Raw genomic sequence first — 25,495 nt, 5'->3', positions numbered from 1 at the left:
GGAGCAACAAGTACCTTTACCTGTTAAGCCATCTCACCTGCCCAACAATTTTTTTTTTTATTTTATTTGTCATGGATGTACTATATTGATAGCGATTGTATTGATATATACTTGGCTTTGGAATAACCTAGGCTTTGTGGTTTTCACTTTGCAAACATTTACTATGTACAAGTTGTAGGCTTGGCATTGTGCTAACCAGTAGAAATGCAAAAATCTGAGTTGCAACTTGAGAGCGCCATCTTAATATCTTAATGTCAGATGTCAGATGGTTGATCAGCATTTACGATGGGGGGGGGTGAAAGGGAATTTTAAAAGAAAACTTTCATTGCACCTGACACTGAAACCATGTATAACTTAGCCTCTTGTCACAGCACCTTTGGGAAACTTTCATAAAGGACTCTGGGACACTTAGTAGCTGGCCTATATTAATTTGGTTACTAAAGAGAGGCACTACTTTGAGCCCTAAGGGCGAAATGACCCTATATTCCAGATAGTCTTTGGTACGGGTCTCAATTCTTTGGCAAGAGTTAAACTTCACTCTGTAAAGGGTGTTTAGGGTGATGTGTGTCTTGTATGTCTCGTCCTAGAGACCAGGACTCCTCCTCCTCCTCCTCCTCCTCCTCCTCCTCCTCTTCTTCTTCTTCTTCTTCTTCTTCTTTTTTTTTCTTAAAAACGTTTTTTAAGCTGGGCAGAGCAGCATACAAGTTTAATCGCAGTACTAGTGGAGGAGGACAGAGGAGCGCAGAGAGGTAGGAGGATCTCTAAGAGGTTAGGCTGGCCTGCACAGGGGGTTCAAAGACAGTCAGGACTAACACCGCCACAGGTGGTGGTGCCAAATGCTGTTGCCATGACCCATGTATGGAGGTCAGGACAACTTGAGGGAGTCGATTATCTTCCTCCATCTGGTAGGTCCAGGGATGAAACTCAGGTGGTCAGGCTCCGAGACAAGCCTTTACCTGCTGAGACATCGTGCAGGTCCTACTCTCAGTTGCTCAAGCTTTCCCCCAGTTTAGAGTTAATTATAGCCAATTGTAGCAAAAGGTATAATGTGGATTTATTCCACTCTTTCAACGTAGGTTATTAAATACATATTAACAGCTTATTATTGGTTGCTTCTAACTGGTGTAAATCCTGCATTTGCAGAAATTCTGGAAGGTCTAGATTTTAATTTTCTCACTTGTGGAATCGCTAAATGGGGCCTTTTGATTTTTATAAGAGTTTTTGTTTTGTCTTGTTGGGGGCAGGGGTGAGGGCAGTGTTTCCCTGAGCGCACGCAGCTGTTTGGAGAGAATCTCTTGCAGCCTGCAAATTTCTTTGGCCCATGATGACCTTGAACTGATCCATGCCCTAGACTCAGGGCACTGTGCCTGCTAGGCAAGCACTGGATCCCCTAAGCTACATCTCCAACCCTTTGCTTGTTTCTGTGTTACTACCAGGAAGGAGGAGTAAAGTTGAGGCAGTCTCAGTAGCCCAAGCTAGGCCACTACTCACAGTGACATTCCAGTCTCAGTCTCTAAAGTACTAGTATTACCCCTGCCAGCCAACTTCAGTTCCCAGGTTATTCCAGTTCCTAATCTTAGCACCCAGAATACTTTCTGGTGTTTTCTGGATGCGCAAATGTAAAAGAGGGTTTTTGGTTTTGTTTTAAGGGGCCGCGTGGCTGCCCATTCCACCCCTCAAGAAGCAAACTCAAGTGGAAGATGTCTTGGGGAGGGGATATCTCCTCTGCTCCGCGTCAACCTCTCCACGGTGCCCACAACCCGGGACCCACCAGCTCCGAGAGCCCTAAGGAGTAGCGCAGGCGCCTTTAAATGCTAATGAGCAGCCGGGGCGGCTTTCCCCACCCTCTCTCCCCGCCCCGCGCCCGCCGGCCCGCCCGCCGCCCGCGAGCACTTGCGCGGGGCCATCTTCGGGGCCGGGAGACCCAGCGAGACCGCGAGCGCGCGCGTCCCCCGCCCTCGAGCCGCCGCCCGCCGCCGCGCCGCGCGATCCGCACCGGCCTCCCCGAGAGCGAGCCGGCCGCCGCGACCGCCACCGCGCTAACCGCCGCCAACCGCCACCGAGGTGCCCGGAGAGAGCGGAGAGGCGGCATGAGCGAGGCGGGCGAGGCCACCACCGGCGGCACCACGCTCCCGCAGGCCGCGGCCGACGCGCCCGCCGCGGCGCCCCCGGACCCCGCGCCTAAGAGCCCGGCGGCCAGCGGCGCGCCCCAGGCCCCGGCGCCCGCCGCGCTGCTCGCGGGGAGCCCCGGCGGAGACGCAGCCCCCGGGCCCGCCCCGGCCTCATCAGCCCCCGCGGGAAGCGAGGACGCGGAGAAGAAAGTTCTCGGTGAGTCCCTGGCTGCAGCCCGGGAGAGACGGCGGGCGAGGATGGACGTGGATGCAGGGCGGGCTGGGACACGTGGGCCAGGTCTGGGGAGCCTTTGCTGTGGGTCGGGAAAGCCGCACGTTTCCTCGCGGGGAGGATGGGACTCCGGAGAGGGACAGGAGGGGTGGTTTGGGAAGACTTTATTGTGTGGTGTATTTTTCCCCCCTTGGCCTGGTAGTGTCAGGTGTCTGTCCCCGACGCCCTTCCCTCGTGGGCTTGGGACAGCCGCCATGCTCCTGCGGGCCATATGCCGGCACAGAGATGTTGCAACGCCCGGAGAAACTTGGGGCGGGCACCCTCCTCCCCTTGTGTCCACAGATGCAAAGAGCCTTCCAGTATCCACCAATTGCTGCACATTTTCCTCTCCCGCACCGTGGGAACACACGTACAGGGCTGGGAAAAACTTAGTCGGGAGTAGGACGAGTGTCCAAAACATGGTTACCATACGACTTGTAACTGGAAGGGAAACGGGAAGGTGGGGACTGGAGATATTGGGGGATCGAGGGTTTGCAACGGTGGCTGTTGTATTTTGTCACATATTTGAGTGTCCTCATCTTCCTTAAGGAACGCCCGGTGTGAGGCCTTCCACAGGCTGGCCTAGCAGGTGGGTGGTGGATAAGCTCCCCGGAGGGTGTGTGCGTGCGCATGTGGTTCGCTATCCGAAACAGGAAAGTTAACAGATGGTGTAGGATGCTTCTGAAATGTTCACTGTTTCTGGGTGGGGCCGATTGGGCTCGCCTGCTCTCTGAGCTTCCTCCCCATTTAGCATGAAAGCTGAAGGAGTATTGTGGAAAAAAAATAGAACACCTTCAGTGTTCCCCACCCCCGACAATCCTTTGGTTTTTGTTTTCCTAAGGCTTTAAAAACTCAGTTCCTCCCAATTTTTTTTCCTCACCCACACGAAAAAGTTCCTTAAAGGTCTTGTGGGTGTTGCATTGTGGCACTTTCCACCAGATGCTCCTTGGACAACTTCCACACAAAATGGAAGATAGAACCCTGTGTTGCTAGCAGAAGCAGGTTCTTAATGATACCTTACCCGGGGCAGATGGAATCCTACAGGTTTTTACTTGATCCTTGAATTTCGAGATAAGAAAAGTTGATAATATCTTTGTAGATGGGGGCGTGGGGGTTGTAAACGAAGGTTAATTTCCTCAGTCTCCAGCAGTTTAGTTCTGTTTCTGCCAGATGCCTGGTGTTGAATCTGTTGTCTTTCATCCTGCCACTCAAAAGTCCAGACTCTCAAAATTAAGGGCAAGCCTCCACCTGACACTTTCGGCACTGTTTGTCTTTGTCCTCTGTGGTCTGCCATCTCCTGTGCCAAGCAGACACATGGATACCCAAAATGTTCTGGACTTAGTACTGACTGAAATGGATATCTTGGACGCTCTCACTCTGGTCTTTGCAAAGGGGCCTTTGGTTTATACCATGTGGTCCTTCAGGGAAAACAAGTTTTTCCACGTAAAAAGAACTGAATAGGCTTATTCTACCAACTAACCCCTTGCTGTGTACTTGAATATAGTATTAAAAATGTGAATGGATTTGTTTGGTTATATGAAGCTCATGGAAATATTTGTACAATTTGTATTTTAAAAAAAAATAACTTTGAGAAGTAAAGAAACACCAATGGTGAAAACAGACTTGAGAATCTTTCCCATCTTCCCCCTTCTGCTGTTAGCATTGCATTTCCCTCGCTTTGTGTATCTGTTTTTGGTTTTGCACTTTTATTTTTTTGAGATTGGCCTCATGAAGAAACCTAGGCTGGCCTACACTCACTCACTTTGTAGCAGATGATAACCTTTAACTCCTTGTTATCCTGCCCTCATCTCCCAAGGGGCAGGATTACAGGTGCACCACACTGGGCTTAGTGTTTTTATCAGTTTCTTTCACAACCTCCGTGTGTGTATCGGTATATATCTGTATCTATCCAGAATATTTAAAAGAAACACAAAAATCCTCTCATGTGGAATCTTGTTGTAGAGGCCATACTGTTTATCCATACCTGACTTCTTTATGTTGACATCCGAAATGTGAGTTTTTCTTTTTTCTCATTTGCTCTGCAGCTCACATTAGATTGGCTTTAAGCTAAATGCTGAGCAGTCCATCTAAGAAAGCTAAGAGGCTTGTGCAAGCCCATCTTTGTGCCCCACAGAACCACAGCATCTCCTCACAAGAGGCTGTAGATCTGGCTTGTCCACTCCTGAGCTTCTCCCTTCTAAATGTAGCCTTGCCAGGTTTTCTCTTTCACTGAGTGTTGATGACCGTCTGGTGCATTTCCTTGGTTTAGACCTCTCCATTTCCTGGAGACACTAAATATGACATTCACCATTGATCCCAGCAGTCATATTTGGAATCTACAACATTTAGATTCTTTTTCTTAATGAATTTTCAAGTGAGGCATTGTAGAAAAATTATCCTACCTATGACAGAGGGTGGAGATAGTAGGCCATTGACTGTAGCAAATGCCAGGGTTCCCTTCTCAGCAGCTGAAGACAGCAGGTAAGCCCCTTGGTGTGAACGGGCCCTGTGGTGCCATGCGTCAGTGGTAAATACAGAACTGGGGTGAGCCAACATGAGTTCTGTTACTACTATGGCCTTCTGACCAGCCCTCAGTTGGCCACCAGTTTCTTTATATCTTCTTAGGCTGATTATGAAGAAGGAGCTACTATGTTGCTTTTTAAAGTTTGCCCACTATTTCAAAGTCCAAGAATTGATAAGATGACCCAGCTTCTGTTCTTCCCCCTGCCTCTTCCTTCGAACATGGGAGATTTCTGGGTGAATAACTGGAATGTGTTGTGTGTCTGTCATTTTTTCCTAGTTGTTGGTTTGCTTTTTTTCTCTGAGGCTCACACTGTTGCCTCTTGAATGAAATCGAAGTGCTCTACCAACTGAGCCAAGTCCCAGTGCTGGAACTTTCTGGAACTTCTTGGTTTTTAACAATAGTCTTTAGCCCATGGTTGGTCTTCCTGCTTTCACCTCCAAAGTGCTGGATTTCTAGGCATATGCAGCTGCCTCTCCCTTGGTAATGAGCCTTTAACAGCATGCTTTTCTCAAACACCTTTCTCAGTTTTAATTACTGCAGAATTGTTCAGATACATGGCCACCCCTTGAGTCCCTGGTAAAAAGTCTACACAAAAGAAAAGCTCAGGCCTGAAATAATCACATCTTTATCACAATTCCACTTTTTTTTTTTTTAAATTAAACTGTTGATGGTTTACTCAAGGGTGTTTTGGCTTTGTGTAATGATATATCAGGGCCTCAGTGACAGAAGCTTTAGCTGTTTGTAGGTCAGGTGCTAACATATCTGCTTAATCCCGTTTTTTTAGCCACCAAAGTCCTTGGCACTGTCAAATGGTTCAACGTCAGAAATGGATATGGATTTATAAACCGGTATGTGTCTGCTTGTCTTGTACCTACTTTGTAACAACAGCAGTTACAAATCCATTGTTCCACTTTACTGATGGATTGTATACATTTTGAGATTCCCAAGCATGGTAAATAGTTTCATTTATAAGCTGTTGGTCATTAAATATTAATAGGCATTTCTAGAATATTCATATAGTCTAACATTTAGAACAGAGATTAAAGTACAGTCAGAAATGGAAAAAAAAAAACAAAAAAAAAAAAAACGCAAGGTAGTGCATGTCCATGATTTCACAGATGGAGAAAAAGAGAACCTGGTTAAGCAGCTTTCCTTAAGGTCACAAACCAGAGAGTAACTGAGCTGGGGCTATGTAAGCCCTGCTCTGGTCCGCTCCCAGTCTTGTTGGGAAGGTAGGGTTTAAACCATGGTGACTTGTGATCATGTTGGAATTGAGGTAACCACAGGCTGCTTGGAGATACAGGGTGTTGATGTTTTTCTGTTTTCTTGCTTTTTAAAACCAATTCCTTCAGTCTCTTATCTGCCTGGGTTGGGTGGAGGTTAGGGTGGGGTGGTGGGAAGGCTGTTTTATGTTTCAGTGTAAGGAGAGCCTAGTTCACAGCTGTGCCCTGTCCTTTTGACTGTCTTGCTTTTGCTGGGAGGAAAATTTAGGGCTCTGATTACACAGCATGTGATTGAGAAAGACATGAGAGCAAACGGGTGTTCCTGTGTGTGTGGAATCCAAGGCTTGGACCGCCACATTGCAGTGTGGAGCAGGGGAGGGGCCTCTGAGGGAGAGGAGCGTTCTGGGAATTGATTCTTTGCCTCTGTTTTGAAAGGACAAACTATTTAAAAGGTGGTTTTACTTTTTAGGTCTTGATCTTCGTTCGTAATGCATTTGTTCTGTTAAGCTTCTCTGAATGCTCAGACCCTTTAATTGTGAGTTTTTTTTTTTTCTTTTTTCTTTTTTTTTCTGCCTCCCAACAGAAACGACACCAAAGAAGATGTGTTTGTACACCAGGTAAGAGGGATTCTAGCAGTGTACATTGACTGTGTGAGTCCTATCGATGATTGTAGTGCCCTGAACTCATTTTAGAATGAGAGCTCAATTCAACATTAAGAGTGGCAGAGGAACCTTCCTGTCCCATTATATAAACTGTTTTCACACATTTGGTTTTCGCGTTTCAATGAAGTCATTTTCAGTTAAATTACTTTCTGGTTTTTAAAGCCTGTGAGTTGCTAGCAAAGAAAAAAAAAGGAAAAAAGAAAAAAAATCTGCTTCTATGTCAGCACTGGCCTAATGGTGTGGCTCTCCTTGGTGCTTGGCCAGAACCAACCTGGCTTTTTGCCTGAGCTGGTGTGGAATAAAACTCCTTTGATTTGTGAACAGCACCCAGGAGAGGATTAGATTAGGATTAGAGGGGTGTGTGTGTGTGTGTGTGTGTGTGTGTGTGTGTGTGTGTGTGTAACATGAGAAAGCTTCCATTTCTTAGACAATTTTTCCTCCTGTTGGTTGAGACATAGCTAGCACATGTGGAAGTCCAAGAACAGTTTCCTTCTGTTTGAGGAAAAGAGCAAATGAGTATCTGGACCTCTGCGTCCCGAGTCTCCGTGCTCACATGTTCCTTATTACTGTCCTAGATTGTTTGCTTTATAAAGTAGGTTAGGAGAAGGCACACCCGTTTTTGCTGTTCCTTTTGTATATTCAGTCTGAACGAGGCCTGCCATTTTCAGAATCTTGAAGAGAAACTGTGGCAATGGCACATGGACTTGTACAGCTGCCATGCTGTGCCTGTTTCTTCTGGTTTGGGTTTGTGTGTGTTCTTCTGGTTTGAAGCTTGGAAGTTGGAGATAGTCACATCTAAAAACCTCCCTAGCTGTTATTTTCCGTCCTTCCTAGGTCTGCCATGTGGTTTATGTTTCTGTTGTACCTAGGTGATTGGAGTGGATTCGTTGAGATATGAGGACTTTTAGGGTCTTCGCAGACTGAAAAGGAAGTCTTGCTCATAACATGTGGAGGTTAATGACCTTTGGCAGAAGCACCCTGTTCAGTGACGGCTGGGAGAAAGGGCTTTCCATGCTGGTGGCCGGCCTCCTCGCCTGTGAGCTAATGACCCGATTCCAGCTCCATGAGGCTGTGTAGTGAGTCACTTCAGTGTGTTGAGGCCTGCCCAGTTTAACAGGAAAAGGGGAACAAGCCTGCAGGGAGGGGCTGTTTTTTGGAATGGCTAAATGTTCGTGGTGTGCGTGCATACATCCTGTCCTGAGCTGCCTCCTTGTGGAGTGGGTGAGGTCTCTGCCCTATTGGCTCATCCCCCACTCCCTTCTCTCCCTCCTACTCGGAGTAAAGGAAGGCTGGATTACACATGTCTAATCGCTTTATAAAATAAGGTTGACCTAGTTCTATAGAAACTCCCCAGCCCTTTAACCGTTTAGAGATACCAGCCAGGGAAGTGGACATTTGTTGAGTCTTCTCTCCCTGTACTTGAGAAAGAGAAAGCCTTGAGCGGATGATAGAGGTGCAGACGCCTCAGGCAGAGAGTGGTGCTTCAGTTCTCTAATGATCACTGGTGTGTGAGATGAAAATGATGACAATTCAGATAGTGTAAGGATAAAATCTTCTGCTCGCTCTTAGCTTTGTGACCTCAGGTAAGTCACCACCTCATGTTTTCTCTTCTATAAAGTGGAATACCTCAGAGACCAGATTACACTGTGTGTGCCATCAATCCCGATAATATTACTGATAATATTACTATATTATCAGTAATTAGCATAAATGTTTATCTTGTTGATATTTCTTTTTTACCACTAAATTATTTCATTTACTTATTTATTTTTGTCAGACAATCCTTTACTTTGTCCACACTGGTCTTGAACTTCTTGTTGTCCGGGTTGGTCTCGATCATCATCAAGATAATTTCAAACATGAGCCACTAAGCCATCTTTCTGTATTTTTGAGAAAAAAATCTAGTGTTAAACTCCTGATCCACCTGCTTCTACCTCCCAAATGCTAGTGTTACAAGCATGTATCAGTATACCCAGCCACACTAACTTTTTAATTCTCTTTTATTTATGTGTATATGTATGTGTGTGGGGGAGTGTATGCAAATGTGCATGGTGCTGGTGGAGAAGACATTACAGGAGAAGAGGACATTAGGTCTTCTGCAGTTATAGACGTGTATCTACATAATTGGGTATAGCAGCCCAACTCAAGTCCTACCTTGCAAGAGGAGTGTGTGCTCACAACTACTGAGCCATCACTCCAACATGCTACCCTCGTGTGAAAAGCTTCTGTAACCAAGAAGTGTTTATATAAGGTCTCATGCAGGCATTTTTGCCCTCATGGAAGGAACCAGATAGAACCTTAGGAGCCTCTTGACTTGATTCACTGTCTTGATTGAGTGACAGAGTGGAGCAGGTATATATAGTGACTGTATCTCTCTACCACCTAAATGGATACATTTTGAAGCATCCCATAAGTCAGGAAAGAAATGTACATTGTGGTTACTGTTACAGGTTAATGGAAGACTGGGGGAATTTTTTTTTTTAAGCAAATACATAATATTCTGGCTGACATGAAATTGATAAGCACATTCCAGTATTGGAATATACTTCCAATGGTGCTTTCTGTTTCCTTGACAGACTGCCATCAAGAAGAATAATCCACGCAAGTATCTGCGCAGTGTGGGGGATGGAGAAACTGTAGAGTTTGATGTGGTTGAAGGAGAAAAGGTGAGAAGCTGGTAATGTAAGAGTGTGCCTACGCATAGTTTTATCGTATAATATGTGACTTTTCAGCCCCTGAAATAATATTTAAATTTTTTGTGATAGGAAGTGGAAGCAGAAATATCTTTACTGGATGCCATATATTTTAGTTTCTTGTTTGATAAAGGAACTCTGGTATAAAGCCTGGCTCCTCCAAAGTCTAAGACACATTTTAGTTAGGACCTCACACTGCCTTGGTCCAGACATGTAACCCAGTTAGTAGATAGTTTGCTTGGCATGCATGAAACCCATGGTTCAATACCTAGCCCCACATAAGTAAACTAGGCATGGTGGTATGTGATCCCTGCACTAAAAAGGCTGAAGGAGGAGGAATGTAAGTGTGAGGCCAGACTATGCTACACAATAGCATTCTGTCTCAAAAGCATACCCACCTCCCACCTCAATGACAAAAAAAGTTTGACTGCAGCCAATTAAGCCGACCAGCTTTCTCTCCTGGTGGATCCTGGTGTGCAATGGCTGCATACAGCAGCCTCCTGGGTAGTGTATGCTGCCTATTTCTTATATAGGTTGCTCTAAGGGACCTAGGAGACAAAACTTTCCAGTAGGTGTTCTTGTCTCTAATATCACAAAGTCCAAAATTTAGGCTCCGGTCAGGTCTGCAGGATGACTTTGGGAGGCACCAGGGCTTGATAGCCAGGACTCACACTGGCCAGATCATGATGTACTTCCGCATCTAGCTGCATAGTAGAGAATACACGATTGAAGTTCCAGACAGGCCAGGCTCACGCTGTATGGTCCTTAGGATATCCTGTATTTGCAAGAAGTAGAGCTTTGTTAAGCAGATTTGTTGCAGGTGAAATTTGGTGGTGTGTGGTAGCTGGGCTGTAGCTGTGTTAGAATACCTGCTGCCTAGCGTGTTTGAGTTCTTGGCTTCGTTCCTAGCACTTGGGGTAGAAAAAGAGTTCTTAAGTCAATGTCAAGAATCTAACAGAAAAGCCTAAAGGAGGATTGTGTGGAGACTGTTCCTAAGGGCCCTTTCTTCCTTCTTTCTGCCAAGCTAAGCAGTAACTCAGAGTTAGTTAGAGCAACTGGAGCTGACCAGTCAGTTTCTACTGGTACCTTGGGGTACCATGGGTTTCAGCATGTGCTAATCAGGTTTCTTAGTGTTTTGTCTCTCTTCCATTGAAGTGTCTTGTTATTCATTCATTCATGTTTAATGTATGCACTGCTCCTAAACTTGGCTGATCAGACAAGGGGTAGAGCATCTCAAGCCACAGCTATGTAGTTCTGGAGGTCAGGCACCCTAATTAAGATAGTAAAAGCACTGTTTTTGAGATCACAGTAGGGGTTCTTCACCCTGTAGCTGACTTACTGTAGGGGATTACTTGGTTTCTTTTAAGTTTGGAGACTTTTGTTTTCTTCCTCAGGGTGCTGAAGCAGCAAATGTGACTGGCCCAGATGGAGTTCCTGTAGAAGGGAGTCGCTATGCTGCTGATCGGCGCCGGTACAGACGCGGCTACTATGGCAGGCGCCGAGGACCTCCCCGTAATGTATGTTGTCTGTGTCCCTAATCATTGATTGCAAATATTTTGATATTTAAAACTGAACTTGGGAACTGATAAATACCTCATTTGGAAGTGCCATATTCTAGACATATGCATGTGATAATTTTTGAGAGGAAATGTTTAGTGCCTAGAAATTATTCCTAGCTACAGGTCCTATTGGAAGGTTGCCAATCGGAAGTTGTATCATTTAGGGTAGAGTTGGCTACAAGTAGTCATTCACCTACCTCATAACCAGATTAATGAAGGTGCCAAGTTGTCCAAAGGCTTTCTCTTCCTTTGGCCAGATCCTTATTATGTGGTATTTACTGGCACCAGGATTGGGGTTCCCATCACAGCCCTGCAACCTCTTTCCTGCCTTGATGCTGAGACAACTGGCCTCAAGAAAGCGTGAGGCTGTCTTAGGTATCACGGTGCATGCTGGCCTCATGTGTTGAGTTACATGCTGTAGTTAAGGGACTACTTGGTGTAGGAAAGACTTTTGTTCTTAGTTCAAAATAAAGTGGGAAAAACAACAAATCCTTAGGTCTTTGAATTAGTCTTCCTCCAGGTGAAACATCTTTAGGTAAGGTGAATCTGGCTGGAACATTCCTAGGTTGAGTTTAAAGGAATATTCTCAAGGTAAGTATAACGAACCCGTTTGTGGTCATAGGGACCGTGCTAGAGTTTGATTTAGAAGGTGTGGCAATTTAATGATGTATACTTTTCATGTAGAACCTGGTGCTAGCACTACAGACTCCACAATCAGTGATCTCTGAGCTCAGTAGGGAAGTTACCTGTGTCACACAAAGTAAAAACTCAGGAAAATCTCAAAAGAACAATGTTTTCAGATTAGCTAGTTATGGTGCCTCATGTTTTTAATCCTAGCACTTGGAAGGGAGAAGCAGGCAGATCTCTGGGTTCCAGGCTATCCAGAGCTACAAAGAAAAAAAAAATATACAGATGAAAATGGCTTGGTGCTGTTTTGTTACGTATACATCTTCTATGTGCTTCTCCTTTCAGACGGCCATCCATTCCTGTCCTGTGTTGATTTATTGGCATTTCTTATATTTCATCTGTTTATTTTTCTTTTACTATGTTTTATTAACAATCCAGGAGGGCTGGGGAAAAGACTTAGTCAATATAGTAGTTCCCATACAAACACAGGCCTGATTGCAGCACACCCTGTCTCAAGAATACCCAATGTCAACTTCTAGCCTCCACATGCATGTACTACACACAGGCAGGTACTCATATGTATTCCACTTAATCTTTGAGGGGCAGGGGCAGGGATGGGCAGTTTGATCTCTAGCTATGATCAGTTTAATGTTTAGGTCAATTGAGAAGTAAAAGTGGGAGAAAATCTTCAGTAAAAACTTTTCTTGAACATTTTTCCCTCCAAGAGCTGGAAGAGAAGTGAAGTTGATCTGTGTGGCGGTCTTCCATTGTACTAACTTGAGTATTCGATCAGCTAGGGTGGTGCCATTGATTGTGTCCTAGAGGTTACATGAAAGATTTAGGTGTATGAACTTAGAAATTTATGTGGTGAATATTTTTTATGCAAAATATATCTTTACATAACTGTGAATCATTTATTCATACAGGTTTTATAAAGAGTAGAATGAGCTAGGCCTGGTGGCGCAGGTCTGTAATCCCAGCTACTCGGGAGGCTGAGGCAGGAGGATCGCAAGTGCAAGCCCTGTTTGGGCTACAGAGTGAGTTCAAGGCCAGCTTGAGTAACTTAGGAGACCCTGTCTCCAAATGAAAAGTCAAAGGGCTGGGCTGTGGCTCAGTGGCAGCACGCCTGCCTGACACGGACGGGCCCTTGAGTTAAGTCCAGTTCCTCAGAACAGTGTGTTAATGGTTTGTGAAGTTAGACCAAACCAGTTCTGTGGGGAGTTTAGTATATTGGTTTGTGAAGTTAGACCAAACCAGTTCTGTGGGGAGTTTAGTAGTTGGGCGTGTGGGTTTGGTGTGGAGGCTCTGAAGCTTAAGGAACCCATCCTCTGAGAGAAACTGGTCGCTAGTTTACTAGCTTTCAATTCATTTAAAAAAAAAATTACAGGTGTTTCTTGTAAGACTTTGCTACTTCATATTCTTTAAAATGATGAGTTAATAAATTCTTTAGGGATGTTTGATTAGTTTTTAAAGTAAAAGGGAAAAAGTGAGTTCTATAGTTTAGAAATGGTTAGTGTTATAATTTACTGCTATTAAAATACAATTGAACCTCATTTCCACATAGGAAGGAAGAATGTGGTAGATCTTAGCCGTCATGCTGTTTGGTTTTTGAACCTACCTTTAGACTTAGAGATGATGTTAAGGATCTCAATCGTTAATGGTATTATACTGCTATTACATTAGAAATTAAAATTAATCTTAAATACTTAATTTAAAATAACTCATTTATACTGATAACATTTCACTTGAAAGTCCTGTGCACATTGGGAGAGAAGACTGGCATTGCACTGCACAGTGTGTGCCTCTGATGCATGGTTTAATAGAGGATAGTCTGATTCTCCTGTCTGCTTTGTGCTTGGTCTTTTGAGAGATTGCCTGCCATTCTATCCTAGAAGACCCACCATCTATCTATCTGCTGGTGAGAGATGAACAGCCTAGTGGAGTCATGGTAGTGTTTTGCCTTTGTAGCCTGGGAAGGCTTGGAGAGAGCCAACTGCCCCAGGAAGCTTACTGCCTAGGTCAGATCTACTGATGGTGTCATAAAGTTTTGGGTTTTTGTTTTTTGTTTTTTTCTTGACAGTTCTTGACTTTCCCTACTGGGTAAATTTGGGAGACACATTGAAGGAGCCAAACAGTATAACACTGCTGTTCTATCTAATTCAGTATCCTTAGGTTTGGTAATAGATTGGTTTGCTCTTGCTTTTCTGCTGCTCGGGTATGTTATCTGCATAGATCTACTTTAATCTCCATGTAGTTTTCCCATTCAGTCATTTAATTGTCTGAGCTACTTGCATTGTGTCTGCACAGTGTTGCGTCTTCACAATGAAGGGTCACTGCTCTGGGAGTTGGGGTTCTTCCTGGTGATAGCTCATCCTAAGTGGTATTCTTTGGTTCTTGCCTCGCTGTAACTTCTTCTGAAACTATGTTTCTTTGCTTCGCTAGTACGCTGGGGAGGAGGAGGAGGAAGGGAGCGGCAGCAGTGAAGGATTTGAGCCCCCTGCCGCAGATGGGCAGTTCTCTGGGGCCAGGAATCAGCTGCGCCGCCCCCAGTATCGCCCTCCGTACCGGCAGCGGCGTTTCCCGCCTTACCACGTGGGACAGACCTTTGACCGTCGCTCACGGGTCTTTCCCCATCCCAACAGAATGCAGGTAAAATGCACCTGAGACTCCTCCTCAGCAGTCCTCACCCTTCGTCCTTCTCTGCCTCCTCCTTCTCCTCCTCCTTCAACTCCAGCTATCGGAAGTAACCTTGCTTGCAGCTCCCTGTGCTACCGAAGCAGAGGCGAGGCCCACTCTGCCTGTCTAGACGTTTTTAGAAGGACATCATGAGCCACGCATATCGAATGGGACAATGGGAAGGGTGTGTAGTTTATACATGTGTAAGAACAAGCCAGGCATGAGGAAGTATGCTGAGGCTGGAGGAGTCTGAGTTCAGGGCTAGCCTCTGCTACATACTGAGACAAGGGATATTTTTAAGAACTTGGACTCTTATCTCAAAGGGGGCCTGGATTTTAATCCCGTTTCTTTCACTTTTTTGAGAAAAAAAAAAGGTTTCGGAGAGTTGAAGTCGTTTGCCTTTAAGTGGAGGCACGGCATGCCTTTATTAGGATGTTGTATTTAACCGTGAGGGTGGGGCACAACGTACAGTGGAAAGTGGGAAATGCCAAATTAGATGAAGTGCTGATTTTCTGGTACACTAACAGTGGAGGTTGCTGAGTGTTGGGAAAATAGGTAGAGCTTTTGGGAACCCATGGATAAGCTTTACATGAGGGCTTCAATTCTCAGGGAGCTCGGGGGGCTGAGAGTGGGTCTTTATATATCGCCAGCCACAGACCTCTCTCATCAGTGTCCTTGGGCTTCACCCCCACCCCCACCCCCAAAGGTTCTGACAGAACGTTATGTTCAGTCCCTTTGCTCCACCCCTCCCACTCCCATCATGCATGGCTGCTGTTTCTACAAGGCTTCTTGTTTTTCCCTTCTAACTCTTCAACAGCTGCCCCTGACAAATGTGCTAAAAATAACAAGTAGTGTCAGATGTATGGACACTGGGTACGTGAGGCAGAGTGGACATCTTCAGGGCAGCATCTGAGGCTTCTAGGAAACGAAAGCACAAGAACTTAGCTGGGTGCAGCTCTTTGGCAGCGGCTTCCGGGCTGTTCCTACTATTTGGCTAAGACACTTCTCAAACATGTCTTTTACATGTCTTTTAAAAGAGGATAATTCATATTAAAGATAGGAGCAAAATGTGTCCTTAGTATCTTAGAAAGAGTATCATGTGACTGGATGAATTTTTCCCCCTAGCAGCATGTTTATTGTAGGCAACATATAACTGCATGTGGTTGTGTGGAACACATGCGGACCATGGTTGTTCCGTGTTGGAACAGAACCCACATTAGATGTCTGCAGCGCCTTTTCCATTAGAATCTTCATAGGCACTGCTGCACTACGGATATATGGCTACTAAGTCTCCTTAAGCCAGATCAGCAGCTCAAATCTTAAACTTTACCAAGTTTTCTATATGTAACTAGGCATCTTCTAGGACATTGTTGTAAACTTTTTGTTTTTAAGTGAAGGTTGATCCCTAGGGTAGTTACAGGCTATTAAGTTTGGATGGAAAAGGCTTTGCCTGCTACTGCAGAGTGAAATTGTATGGACCAGTGCTGCAGGGCAACACGGGAAACGATGCCGTGCAGCATGCAGGCCAGTGGCTGTGATGCTGAAGTCCATCTGTCAGTAGCCAGTGGTCCGTCCCCCATTTTCAAGTATGATGGCTGTGTGTATGTGAGTGATCCAGCCCCTCAGCTTCAGAGAGTAATTGATGAGAGAAGGAAGCAGCACTGTGGCCCCTACGAGGGGCAGATTTTTTTAAGATTTATTTTATGTGATTACACTGTCACTCTCTTTAGGCACACCAGAAGAGGGCATCCGATCCCATTACAGATGGTTGTGAGCCACCATGTGGTTGCTGGGAATTGAACTCAGGACCTCTGGAAGAGCAGTCAGTGCTCTTAACCACTGAGCCTTCTCTCCAGCCCGAGGGGCAGATGTTTGAAATCAGTCCTAATTTTTGTCTTTGGCCTATGAAATTATTTTTTGTTGTTTTTCTTAAAGATAAAGAGGTTTGAGTGTGTTTAACTATTAGAAACTTGGGTGACTTTGGCAATGGTTCTCAAAGCACTTGCCATGCAAGCATGAGACCTGATCTCACATCCCCAGGAACCGTGTGAAGCTGTGCATATGTGTGCGTATGTAGTGCCAGCTCCCTCCTACAGCAAGAATTGAGACAGATACAAAAGCTTGCACGACAGTTAGTCTGACTGCCACAGAGCCAACACAAAAGACTGTTTCAAAGGTAGTGGGATGCAAGGTCCCATACCTCAGGTTGTCGTATTCATGTACCTAGACGACCACACAGCATACAAGACACATTATACAGCCAGGCCAGCTGCTCCACGCCTGTAATCTCAGCTTCTGAGTTCGAGGCCAGCCAGCATTGTCTTCAGAGTGAGTTCTAAGACAGCCAGTTCTAACACACACACACACACACACACACACACACACACACACACACACACACACACACAAAACGTGTCTTGATACACCCCCCCCCAAAAAAAAAAGTAAAGAAAACCAAAACAAACAAACAAAAAACCAAAAAACAAGAAGGGAACCAAACACACACATCATCATATTCCCACACAAAGACAATGCATCCGTGACTATTCTGCCTTTTATTTGGTGGTGGTGTGGTCAGGCTGTTATTTTAATTTGTTTGGGATGGTGAGTGGGAGGGATGGGGGCGGGGATAGGGTAAGATGTTGGCGATGACAGATCATTGCCACTAAAGCTCAGGAAATGTGATGAAGCCAGCATGGGAGTCAGATCCAAGAATAAGCTTCATGAAGTTAACTCCTTTTGATGACCAGGCTGTAGGGGACAATCAGGAATCGAGGAGATGGTGGTCGGGTGTGGAGAAGTTTAAATGTGGCAGGGAATGGGAAGAAAGACTGCTTGTTTGATGCTCCTGGTGCGAGTGAAGCCGTTAGGTTTTCTATAGCCATTGTATCTGTAAAGGACAGTGCTTCATCTTTATGGTGCTGAGTTGCCCCGAGCCTCACTTTTGCTCCTTATTTAATATATGAAGAGCATAACTACCAAAGCTATTAGATGAGGCAAATCAAGGTATTTGGTTGCATGTGTATGCTCTGTGACTTTATCTACGTAAAGACCCCGACGCATGGCTACCCTAGCAGTGTTGAGCAGGGTTCATCTCAAGGTGCTTAATTCTGAGTGCATTTCTTTGGTGGAAAGAAGCCCTTTTCTAGAAATGAACTGGGTCAGAGAAAATACCAGTAAAAAGCCTTGACCATCCTATGCCAGAAAGTCAGGGAGTACTCTAAAGATTGTTGGAGCCTTGCCAAGAGGCTACAAGTGTGCATGTAGAGTTCCTTTAAGCCAGGAATGACTGTAACAGATTATAGCTCACTGAATAAAATTAAAACCTAAGAATCCACCCAGGCGTAAATGAATACACAAATACATTAAACATTTGAGGAATAGGACTTTTTCAGGCTAAAGGGACCTTGCAAAAACACTACCTGGAGACTTTAACCATCCTCCAAGGCATATCTCAGCAGTGTTATGATGCCACCTTACAGGGTAGAAAAAATAGATTATTCTGCTACTCTTTGCAGCTTTCTTATCAGATGTATCCCAAATTTAGGTGCTCAGATCTGAAAGCCAAGAATGATGAAACATCCTAGCTTAAAAGAAAGATAAACTTAATAGGATTCTAAGTTAGTTTTGTGTGTTGAAAACAGACAAGTTCAGATGTGAACGTGATGCCCTCCCTCATTCAGGGTAAAAAAGAAATGAACCATAAGGAAGTCGGTGGGCATCCTGGTGAATGCTGGGAGTGCCCATGTTCCCTTTCTCTTGAAGAGGTGAAACAAGGAGGTGGTTTTTTTGTTGTTTTTGTTTACTGTTTGTTTGTTTTCTGAGACAGGGTCTCAGTATGCAGCCTAGATTGATCTTGGGCTCATGGTACTCTTCATGCCTCTCCTTGGGCCACCATGCCCAGCAGGGGTGGGTTGTTTTGTGAGTGAGTGTATGTGTGTTTGTGTCAGAGGTCCATGGCAGGTATCTTACCTCTGTCATTGTTGTTATCATTATTTCTATTGATATTTTGTGTGTATATTGCAGGGGGTGCAGGGAGGATCTTTTGCCTGCATATATGACTGTGCTATATACATGCTTCCTCCAACCTTTGGAGATCAGAACAGGACATTAGATCCATTAGAACTGGAATTAGAAGTGGTTCCAGGCCACTATGTGGGTACTGGAAATTGAACTCAGGTGCCCTGGAAGAGCAGCCAGTGCTCCCAACCTCCGAGCCATCTCTTCAGCCCTTCTACCTTATTTTTGAGGCAGGACCTCTGATTGAAACTGGTTACTCGGTGAGCTCCAGGGATCTGCCCATCTCTGTCTCCCAACTTTGGGATTGCACATGCATGCTGGGCTTTTTACATGAGTGCTAGGGATAGGAATTCTAGTCCTCCAACTTGCAGGGCAAGCACTTTGCTGACTGAGGCTCTCCTCATCATGTGGGTCCCTGGTTACAAATATAGGTCACCAGTCTTAAAGGCCTATATCCAACCTAGGAATTTTTAAGCTGGGGTGTAATAGCTACACATGTTAGTTATAATTCTAACCCTTGGTAGATTGAGACAGAAGGATCACACATTTGAGGCTAGCCAAGGTTCCATTGTAAGACTGTCTTAACAATCTTCCTCCCTCAAAAAACATTATACTTTTAAATGTTACACGTGTCATAAGCAGATGGAAAACCTTCAAGGAAGAGCTATAGGTAAAGGTATGCTTAAGATTTGTCAGGACTGGGTTGAAGCCAGTTCTTAACTCCTGCCAGGCAGATACCTCCCTCAAGTGCCTGTAGCTATGAGTGAGATGAACATGACTCTGAAACCTGGGAACTTTAGTGGGTCAGTGCATCTGAGCTTGAAGCAGTTGAACATGCTCTATTGCTCAGAAATACATTTCCTTTTATTATAAATGTTATTTTGTCTTCTTTTGGTGCTGGACATCCTAGTTCTCACATACTAGGTGAGAGCAGTACACGCAGAGCCTTTAAAATAAGGCCCACACCCTTAAAAGAGTCTCTTCAATATTGAAAGGGTCAAATTTTAATGTGTGAAAAGCTAGGTGCCTTGCACTAAGGAAGGACAAAGGCTATTGTGGTAGGAATGAGTTTTCATTTCTTTCCTGTCATTCATAAAAATAGCCAGTACATAGCAGGGTCAGTACTGGAGCTTCAGCCTGGTGACAAAGCTCTTGACTCAGATTTGCTTTTGAAAGCGGTCTTCTTTACGGGACTGTGTGCTTTGACCCGTCTTGCCCTGTGTCCTGGCTCATTTCCAGCTGTCATTGCCCTCTAGGCTGGTGAGATTGGAGAGATGAAGGATGGAGTCCCCGAGGGAGCGCAGCTCCAGGTTCATCGGAATCCCACTTACCGCCCAAGGTTCCGCAGGTATGAGTGAGTGTTCACCACGGCTTTTGAGAGGGACAGCGGAGTGGATGAGGGCACCGTGGGTCTGTTTCATGGCCAAGTTTGTTATTTGAAGAGATGGTTGCCTTGACCATGAGCCATATCATTTGTGGTGGGGAGCAGCCCAGGGCTTCACACACATTAAGATAGTCATTCTCTTTACAACCAGAATGCTGTTCTCCCTTTAACTATGACTGGTCATGGCCTGCAATTTGAAGTGGCATAAATAAATCTTTTTACTTCTCTTTGTTCCTTTTGACACAGGGTCTTACTGTGTAGCCAAGTCTTGCTACATATTGCGTGCCCTTGGCTAGCCTCTTAATTTGAACTCCTCCTCAGCTCTTGGCCTCCTAAGAATTATAGGTGAAATTATAGGTGTTTGACACCTGTCTGATTTGATGCTTATTTTTTACTAAACTAAACAAAATAAGCATTAATTGATGGTCATATTATGTCAGAAATGGAGGGAAAGTGAAATACTAAGCGTTTTAGTCATCAAGGTTGTCTACTAGGGCTTTGGAAAACCGGCTGTGAGAATCCAAGAGTTCAGTAGCTCTGTGTCCTCTGTCAGTTTCTAGCCTCTGCATGGCCACCACGTTTGTACCTTGAACATTTTAAAAAGTCATTCAAAGCTTGAGGCACGAGCAGGTGAATCTCTGAATTTTATACCAGCCAGGGCTAAACAGTGAGATGTGTGTCAAAGAAAAAAACAGAAAAGGGGGAGGGGTGGAGTTTTTCGATGGTATGCTTACCATGATGTCCTCGGTACACTCTGGTGTCCATACCACTGGCATTGCTGTCAGTGAAGGATGGGCCATTTTAATGTGCTTTCTCTTGCTATTCCTCATTTGGGTTAGACTCACTGAGATCCTTTGGGTGGTGGTTTTATTAGATTTCATCCTCGTGTGTGTGCCTCATCATGTATGGGGAGGTTGGAGCACCAGCTCTCATGGATTCCTGGGATAGAACCAGGTCTCAGGTCATGTGTTCAGGGTGCAGGTGCTCTTTTCCACAGCCATCTCCCAGGGGAAGCTTCATAAGAAGAGACTCTTGTCAGTACCATGTCATCCTTGAGGTGAGGGGAACAAATGGGACCTCCTGGATGGTGTGTGTTACACGTCCCTTCTCTAAGACACTGGCACTAGAGAACTATTCCCAAGTTCAGACTTTGGGACATTTGCGTGTGTTTTATTGGTTGAACATACTAGCTGATTATCAGTAGGGATTTATTAAAGCAAAACCAAAACAGACTGGGAAAGAATTTGTTCTACAGCCTTCCTTACATGGTTGGTTCCAGCAATGATGCTTAATGACTCCTTGTGTAGGAGTCTCACAGTAAGCATCTTGGTTTCTGCCAGATCCCCTCGTGCAGGCAATAGCCTGGGCCATGCTTCTTTCTCCATTTTCCTTGGTGCCTATCACAGGGCCTGGTGGACCCTATGTATTTTGCTGTATTGTTTGTTTACTACAAATATGTAAAGAAGCAAAAGAGCGAAAGAATGGAGAAGTATGGGCTCTCAGCAAAGTATGGGCTTCATTGCATCTTCGTGTGCTGGTCTGGTCGGGGAATGATTGAACAAGTACTTGTTAACTAGTTAATCATTTGGTTCAATAATGAACAAACCTCATACCCTTGAGGACCCGTCTCCACCTCACTCTCCAACCCCACATACCTACCTTCCACCATATAGCTTTCTTATGTAGCTTTTGTTCCCTGCTCTAGGGGACCTGCTCGCCCACGACCTGCCCCTGCTATTGGAGAGGCTGAAGATAAAGAAAATCAGCAAGCGGCCAATGGTCCAAACCAGCCGTCTGCCCGCCGTGGATTCCGACGCCCCTACAACTACAGGCGCCGCCCCCGTCCCCTCAACGCTGTTTCACAAGATGGCAAAGAGGTAAAGCCAGCAGCCAGGAGAGACACACTCAGATCATCCTGAGGAGTTAAAGTTCTAAGGATGGCTTTTCTCCCTGTGAAACTGAACACTTAACCAAGTACAGCATTGTTTACTTAGGCTCTGTCTGTAGACAGTATTTCCTTCTTGTAACATGACTTGAGCATTTGACTTGAGCTTGTTAAACAATCTCTGGAGGAATTGCACTAGCAGGGATTGGGAGCTTAGTATGAAGGACAGCAGTTAATAGCAAAGAAACCACTGGTGAACAGGGACAAAGTAACAGCCGTTGCATGCTGTGGACTCTAGGGAGAAAGGTATTAGTCAGGTAGAAGCCACTTAATCTCTGAACCGTACATAAAAGAAAAGGGAAACTCGCATGGTTACTTTTCTTCCTAGTCAAGAAAATTAACTTTTGAGACTTTTCACCCTTAAACGCTGCAGTCTTCTGAAGGAGTTTTCTTGTGGTTTTGCTCTGTTTTAGACCAAGGCAGGTGAAGCACCAACTGAGAACCCCGCTCCAGCCACCGAACAGAGCAGTGCCGAGTGACCCTGGCTCCCAGGCACCTTCACCACCAGCAGGGTAAGCCTCGTTCCTGTTCTCTCAGCAGCACCCTGGGATTCCACTGTGCCTGCAGTGGTCTCCATCACACCGGGGAGGCTGTGAGTGGGGGCTGGGGGTATGGTTGGATGCTCGGTATTATTTGGGATTGACCCTATATAAGGGTCAATAGGTAAGTTGAGTTATAAATAGGGTGACAGGTGTAATGGTTGCCACTTTTTGTAAGCTGAGTCAGTTCTTTTGAGCATGGGATCTGGGGATGGAGCTCAGATGGCTTGGATAACAAGCAGCACATTTACCCACTGAGCACCTTGCTGGCCTGGGTTTATCTATTGATTTAGATAGTGCTTTCTTTTTTTTGGTTCTCTTTTTTTTTTTTTTTTTTTTTTTTTTTTTCAGAGCTGGGGACCGAACCCAGGGCCTTGAGCTTCCTAGGCAAGCGCTCTACCACTGAGCTAAATCCCCAACCCCAAGATAGTGCTTTCTTAAAAACTTAGTGTATATGTGTTTGTATGGGGATATGTGTGTGTGAGTGTCAGTTCCCACTGGGTTCAGAGGAGTCTATCAGATCCTCTGTAGCTGAACTAGTCACTTAGGAAGAACCCAGTGTTGGTACTGGAAACTAAAAGTCCAAGCAGCAAACCCTCTTAATTCACTGAGCTGTCTCTCTCAACCTATTACCTGTTTTTCATGCATGTGTTTGCTGGTGGTCGTTTGCAGCATGTATTGCTTTGGAACCCTGGCTGACTTGGTGCTTGCCCCCTTTGAACTTGAGGCAATCCTATTTCAGGTGTCCTGAGTGCTTAGGTGTACAGCTTGTGCCACAAGCCTTGTCTTCTGTGTGTTTGCAGCAAACAGAGGTGGCTTTTTCCTCTTGTTCTTTTCAATGTTACTTGCTGAGACAGTCTCACTGAGCCCAGTGGCTAGACTGACTGGCCAGCCATCTCCAAGGATCTTCTCTGTCTTCCTTGGGGCATTAGGGTTGCAGACAGACCACTGCCTCCAGCTTCCCTGTGAGTGTTTGGAATTTTACTTTGCCTGATTTTGTGTGGCAGCACTTTATTGAGCCATTTCCACAGCAAGGACACTTGGGAAAACCAGTGCTGTCCTGTCACCTACTAGCCAGGGTTGTTTTGTTTTTTAAGATCATCTTTTAGTAGCTAGGAGTGGTGGCATACACCTATTTCCAGCACTTAGAAGGCACAGACAGGTGGATCTCTAGCTCAAGGCCAGCCTAGTCTACATAGCAAGTTTCAGGACAGCCAGAGCTACACAGAGAGGCTCTGTCACAAAGAACAGACAATCAAAAAGACAGTCTGCCAAATATATTGCAGACTGTCTGAACGCAGTGGTGCACATTAGTGCCAGGACTGCAAGCATGCACCACCATACCAGGCTCAGTTTGTTAATCTAAAATTTCCTGACTAGAGCCTGTTTTTTCAAATTCCAGGGAAGTGTTACCTGTAGCATAAATGTGAATGGTTTTTCTTTGCCCTTCCTCCAGTCAGTGTTACTTGTTTTGTGTCCGTGCAATTTGTTATGAGATCTAGTGAGACCTCTGCAGCTCTGGCCGGCTTGGGAATTAGAGATTGAGCAGTGTATCCTGTGTCTCATTGATATGTCCACTGCCGGTCAGTAGAGCAAACCTATGACTAGGGCTGTCGTAGGAATGCTTGAGGTTACTCAGGTATTCATCTGGGGAGTGGAGGAGAGCCGCCCTTTTTCTGTCTTGCTAAGGATCTTGTCGGTTTATGTAGATTGAAATTTAGTCAAGGAGATGTGGCTGTCAGAGGGTTAAGTTAACGACTTTATTCTATAAGTGATTTTGATTTTGGGTTTTCTTTGGGTGGGCTCAGGGCAGATTGAAGAGGGCTCATTCTGTAGGCTCCAGGTGATCAACTCACTGTAGTCTTGAACTTCTGCCTGAGTGTTCAAATTGCAGGGCTGTGCTTGAATGAACGCTTGGCTCATTCCCAGGTTTTACCTATCACCTTTCTAACTCCTTTTTATGTGTTTCTTTCTTGCTATGTTTATAAAACCCACTTTGCCCATGCCATTTTTTGAAAGTGCAGTTTTGGGTTTATAATGAGCTCTCCTGTGCAGTGCCTGAGGGATTGGAGTTGACTGTCCGTGAGGGCACACTGCTGTGCTGGGTGGCAACAGCATTCCTTGTCTCTAGGCAGAATGGACAGTCCTCCTTCAGGACCTACATTAACTCACTCATCTGTGTGTAGAATTAGGCTACACTGGGTTACATGATATAAGGCTTTTTATATAATTATTAGATATTGATTCTTGTACTTTGTAGAAGTAGTTCATTAAAAAGTAAGAATTTTTATCCCACTATGCCTGTGCAAGATATATACCTGATTTAGAGCTTTGTAAATAATTTTGAATTGTATAAGTTCAATTCAAATAAGTTTTGACTATTTGTCCTAACTTTTGGTCATTGTATATCACTCTTAAAGTTTGATTTTAATTTTTTCCAGGTGACCTTAAGAATTAATGACCATTCAAAAACAAGGCAAAAAGCACACCCACGACCTTACCAACACCAAAGAAACATCTAAGCAATAAAACGGAAGACTAACCAAGATTTGGACATTAGAATGTTTACTGCTATTCTCTACGAAACTAACAACTGCAAAGGGAAGGAGCCCGCACTGTCCATCAAGCTGCGTCCCGGGAACCTGCACAGGCAGAGAGCAGCCTCCCCATTTCAGCAACCTAGTGCTTTATATTTTTTTCCTGGTTTTTACTGTTTTGGTAATATGAATTAAAAGAAGAAATATTAATACCACATGGGGATTGCCCCAACCAAAGAAATCTGAAATATATAGTAAATGCTCTTTTTCCTTTGTTGTTCATTTTGGATGCTGGTGCTAAACTTCCAAGTGTCATGATTTAAGAAGAAATTTTATGCCCTTATTTATTCCTAGGATGAGGGGAGAACATTTTTGCTTTCTTACATAGCTCTCTCTGAAATGTGCAGTAACAAGTTCCTCAAAAATAAAATTTTTACCTTCAAAGGAGGAGCTGCGTAACTTGCGTGCATTTCCCTTCTCCTTTTCCTCCTCCTCGTGTGAATGTTTTACCCGTGTAGATGTTGGTGTGCTCCATTAGCACTGGGTGCACTTAGAGCCCCAAGGAGGGTGTTTGACAGTTATAGGTGGCTGTGGGCTGCCGTGTGGTATTAGGAATCAAACTAGTTCTTTAGAAGAGCAGCCCGTGCTTCTCACCACCAACTCCCCAGCCCTGTTAATGCTGAGCCAAACCCAGATGAGTTAGCGTTTTATGTTTTGTTGTGAG

General features: G+C 44.9%; 1 protein-coding gene and 1 non-coding gene across 3 annotated transcripts; both read left to right on the top strand.

The window, feature by feature from the left end:
• The first annotated feature begins 1,866 nt into the window (after nucleotides 1-1,866).
• On the top strand, nucleotides 1,867-25,219 carry Ybx3 (Y box binding protein 3). Of its 2 annotated transcripts, NM_031979.3 has the most exons (10): nucleotides 1,908-2,328; nucleotides 5,691-5,754; nucleotides 6,713-6,746; nucleotides 9,368-9,457; nucleotides 10,879-11,001; nucleotides 14,113-14,319; nucleotides 19,623-19,714; nucleotides 21,456-21,627; nucleotides 22,109-22,207; nucleotides 24,676-25,218. In NM_031979.3, exons 1-9 carry the CDS (start codon nucleotides 2,091-2,093, stop codon nucleotides 22,172-22,174), a joined length of 1,086 nt encoding a protein of 361 aa, NP_114185.3. In that variant the 5' UTR covers nucleotides 1,908-2,090; the 3' UTR covers nucleotides 22,175-22,207; nucleotides 24,676-25,218. The 2 variants fall into 2 exon arrangements, with proteins under 2 accessions (XP_038964378.1, NP_114185.3); XM_039108450.2 differs by lacking the exon at nucleotides 14,113-14,319 and having other exon boundaries at nucleotides 1,867-2,328; nucleotides 24,676-25,219.
• LOC120102625 (small nucleolar RNA SNORA70) lies at nucleotides 9,912-10,045 on the top strand. The gene has a single exon (XR_005504253.1). It is a non-coding gene; the product is annotated as a small nucleolar RNA SNORA70 (small nucleolar RNA).
• Nucleotides 25,220-25,495: the final 276 nt, after the last annotated feature.

Source organism: Rattus norvegicus, chromosome 4 (assembly GCF_036323735.1).
Source record: "Rattus norvegicus strain BN/NHsdMcwi chromosome 4, GRCr8, whole genome shotgun sequence".
In the NCBI taxonomy this organism is placed as follows: Eukaryota; Metazoa; Chordata; class Mammalia; order Rodentia; family Muridae; genus Rattus; species Rattus norvegicus.
Note: the sequence above shows the minus strand (reverse complement) of the source record. Positions and strands in the feature narration are given on the sequence as shown.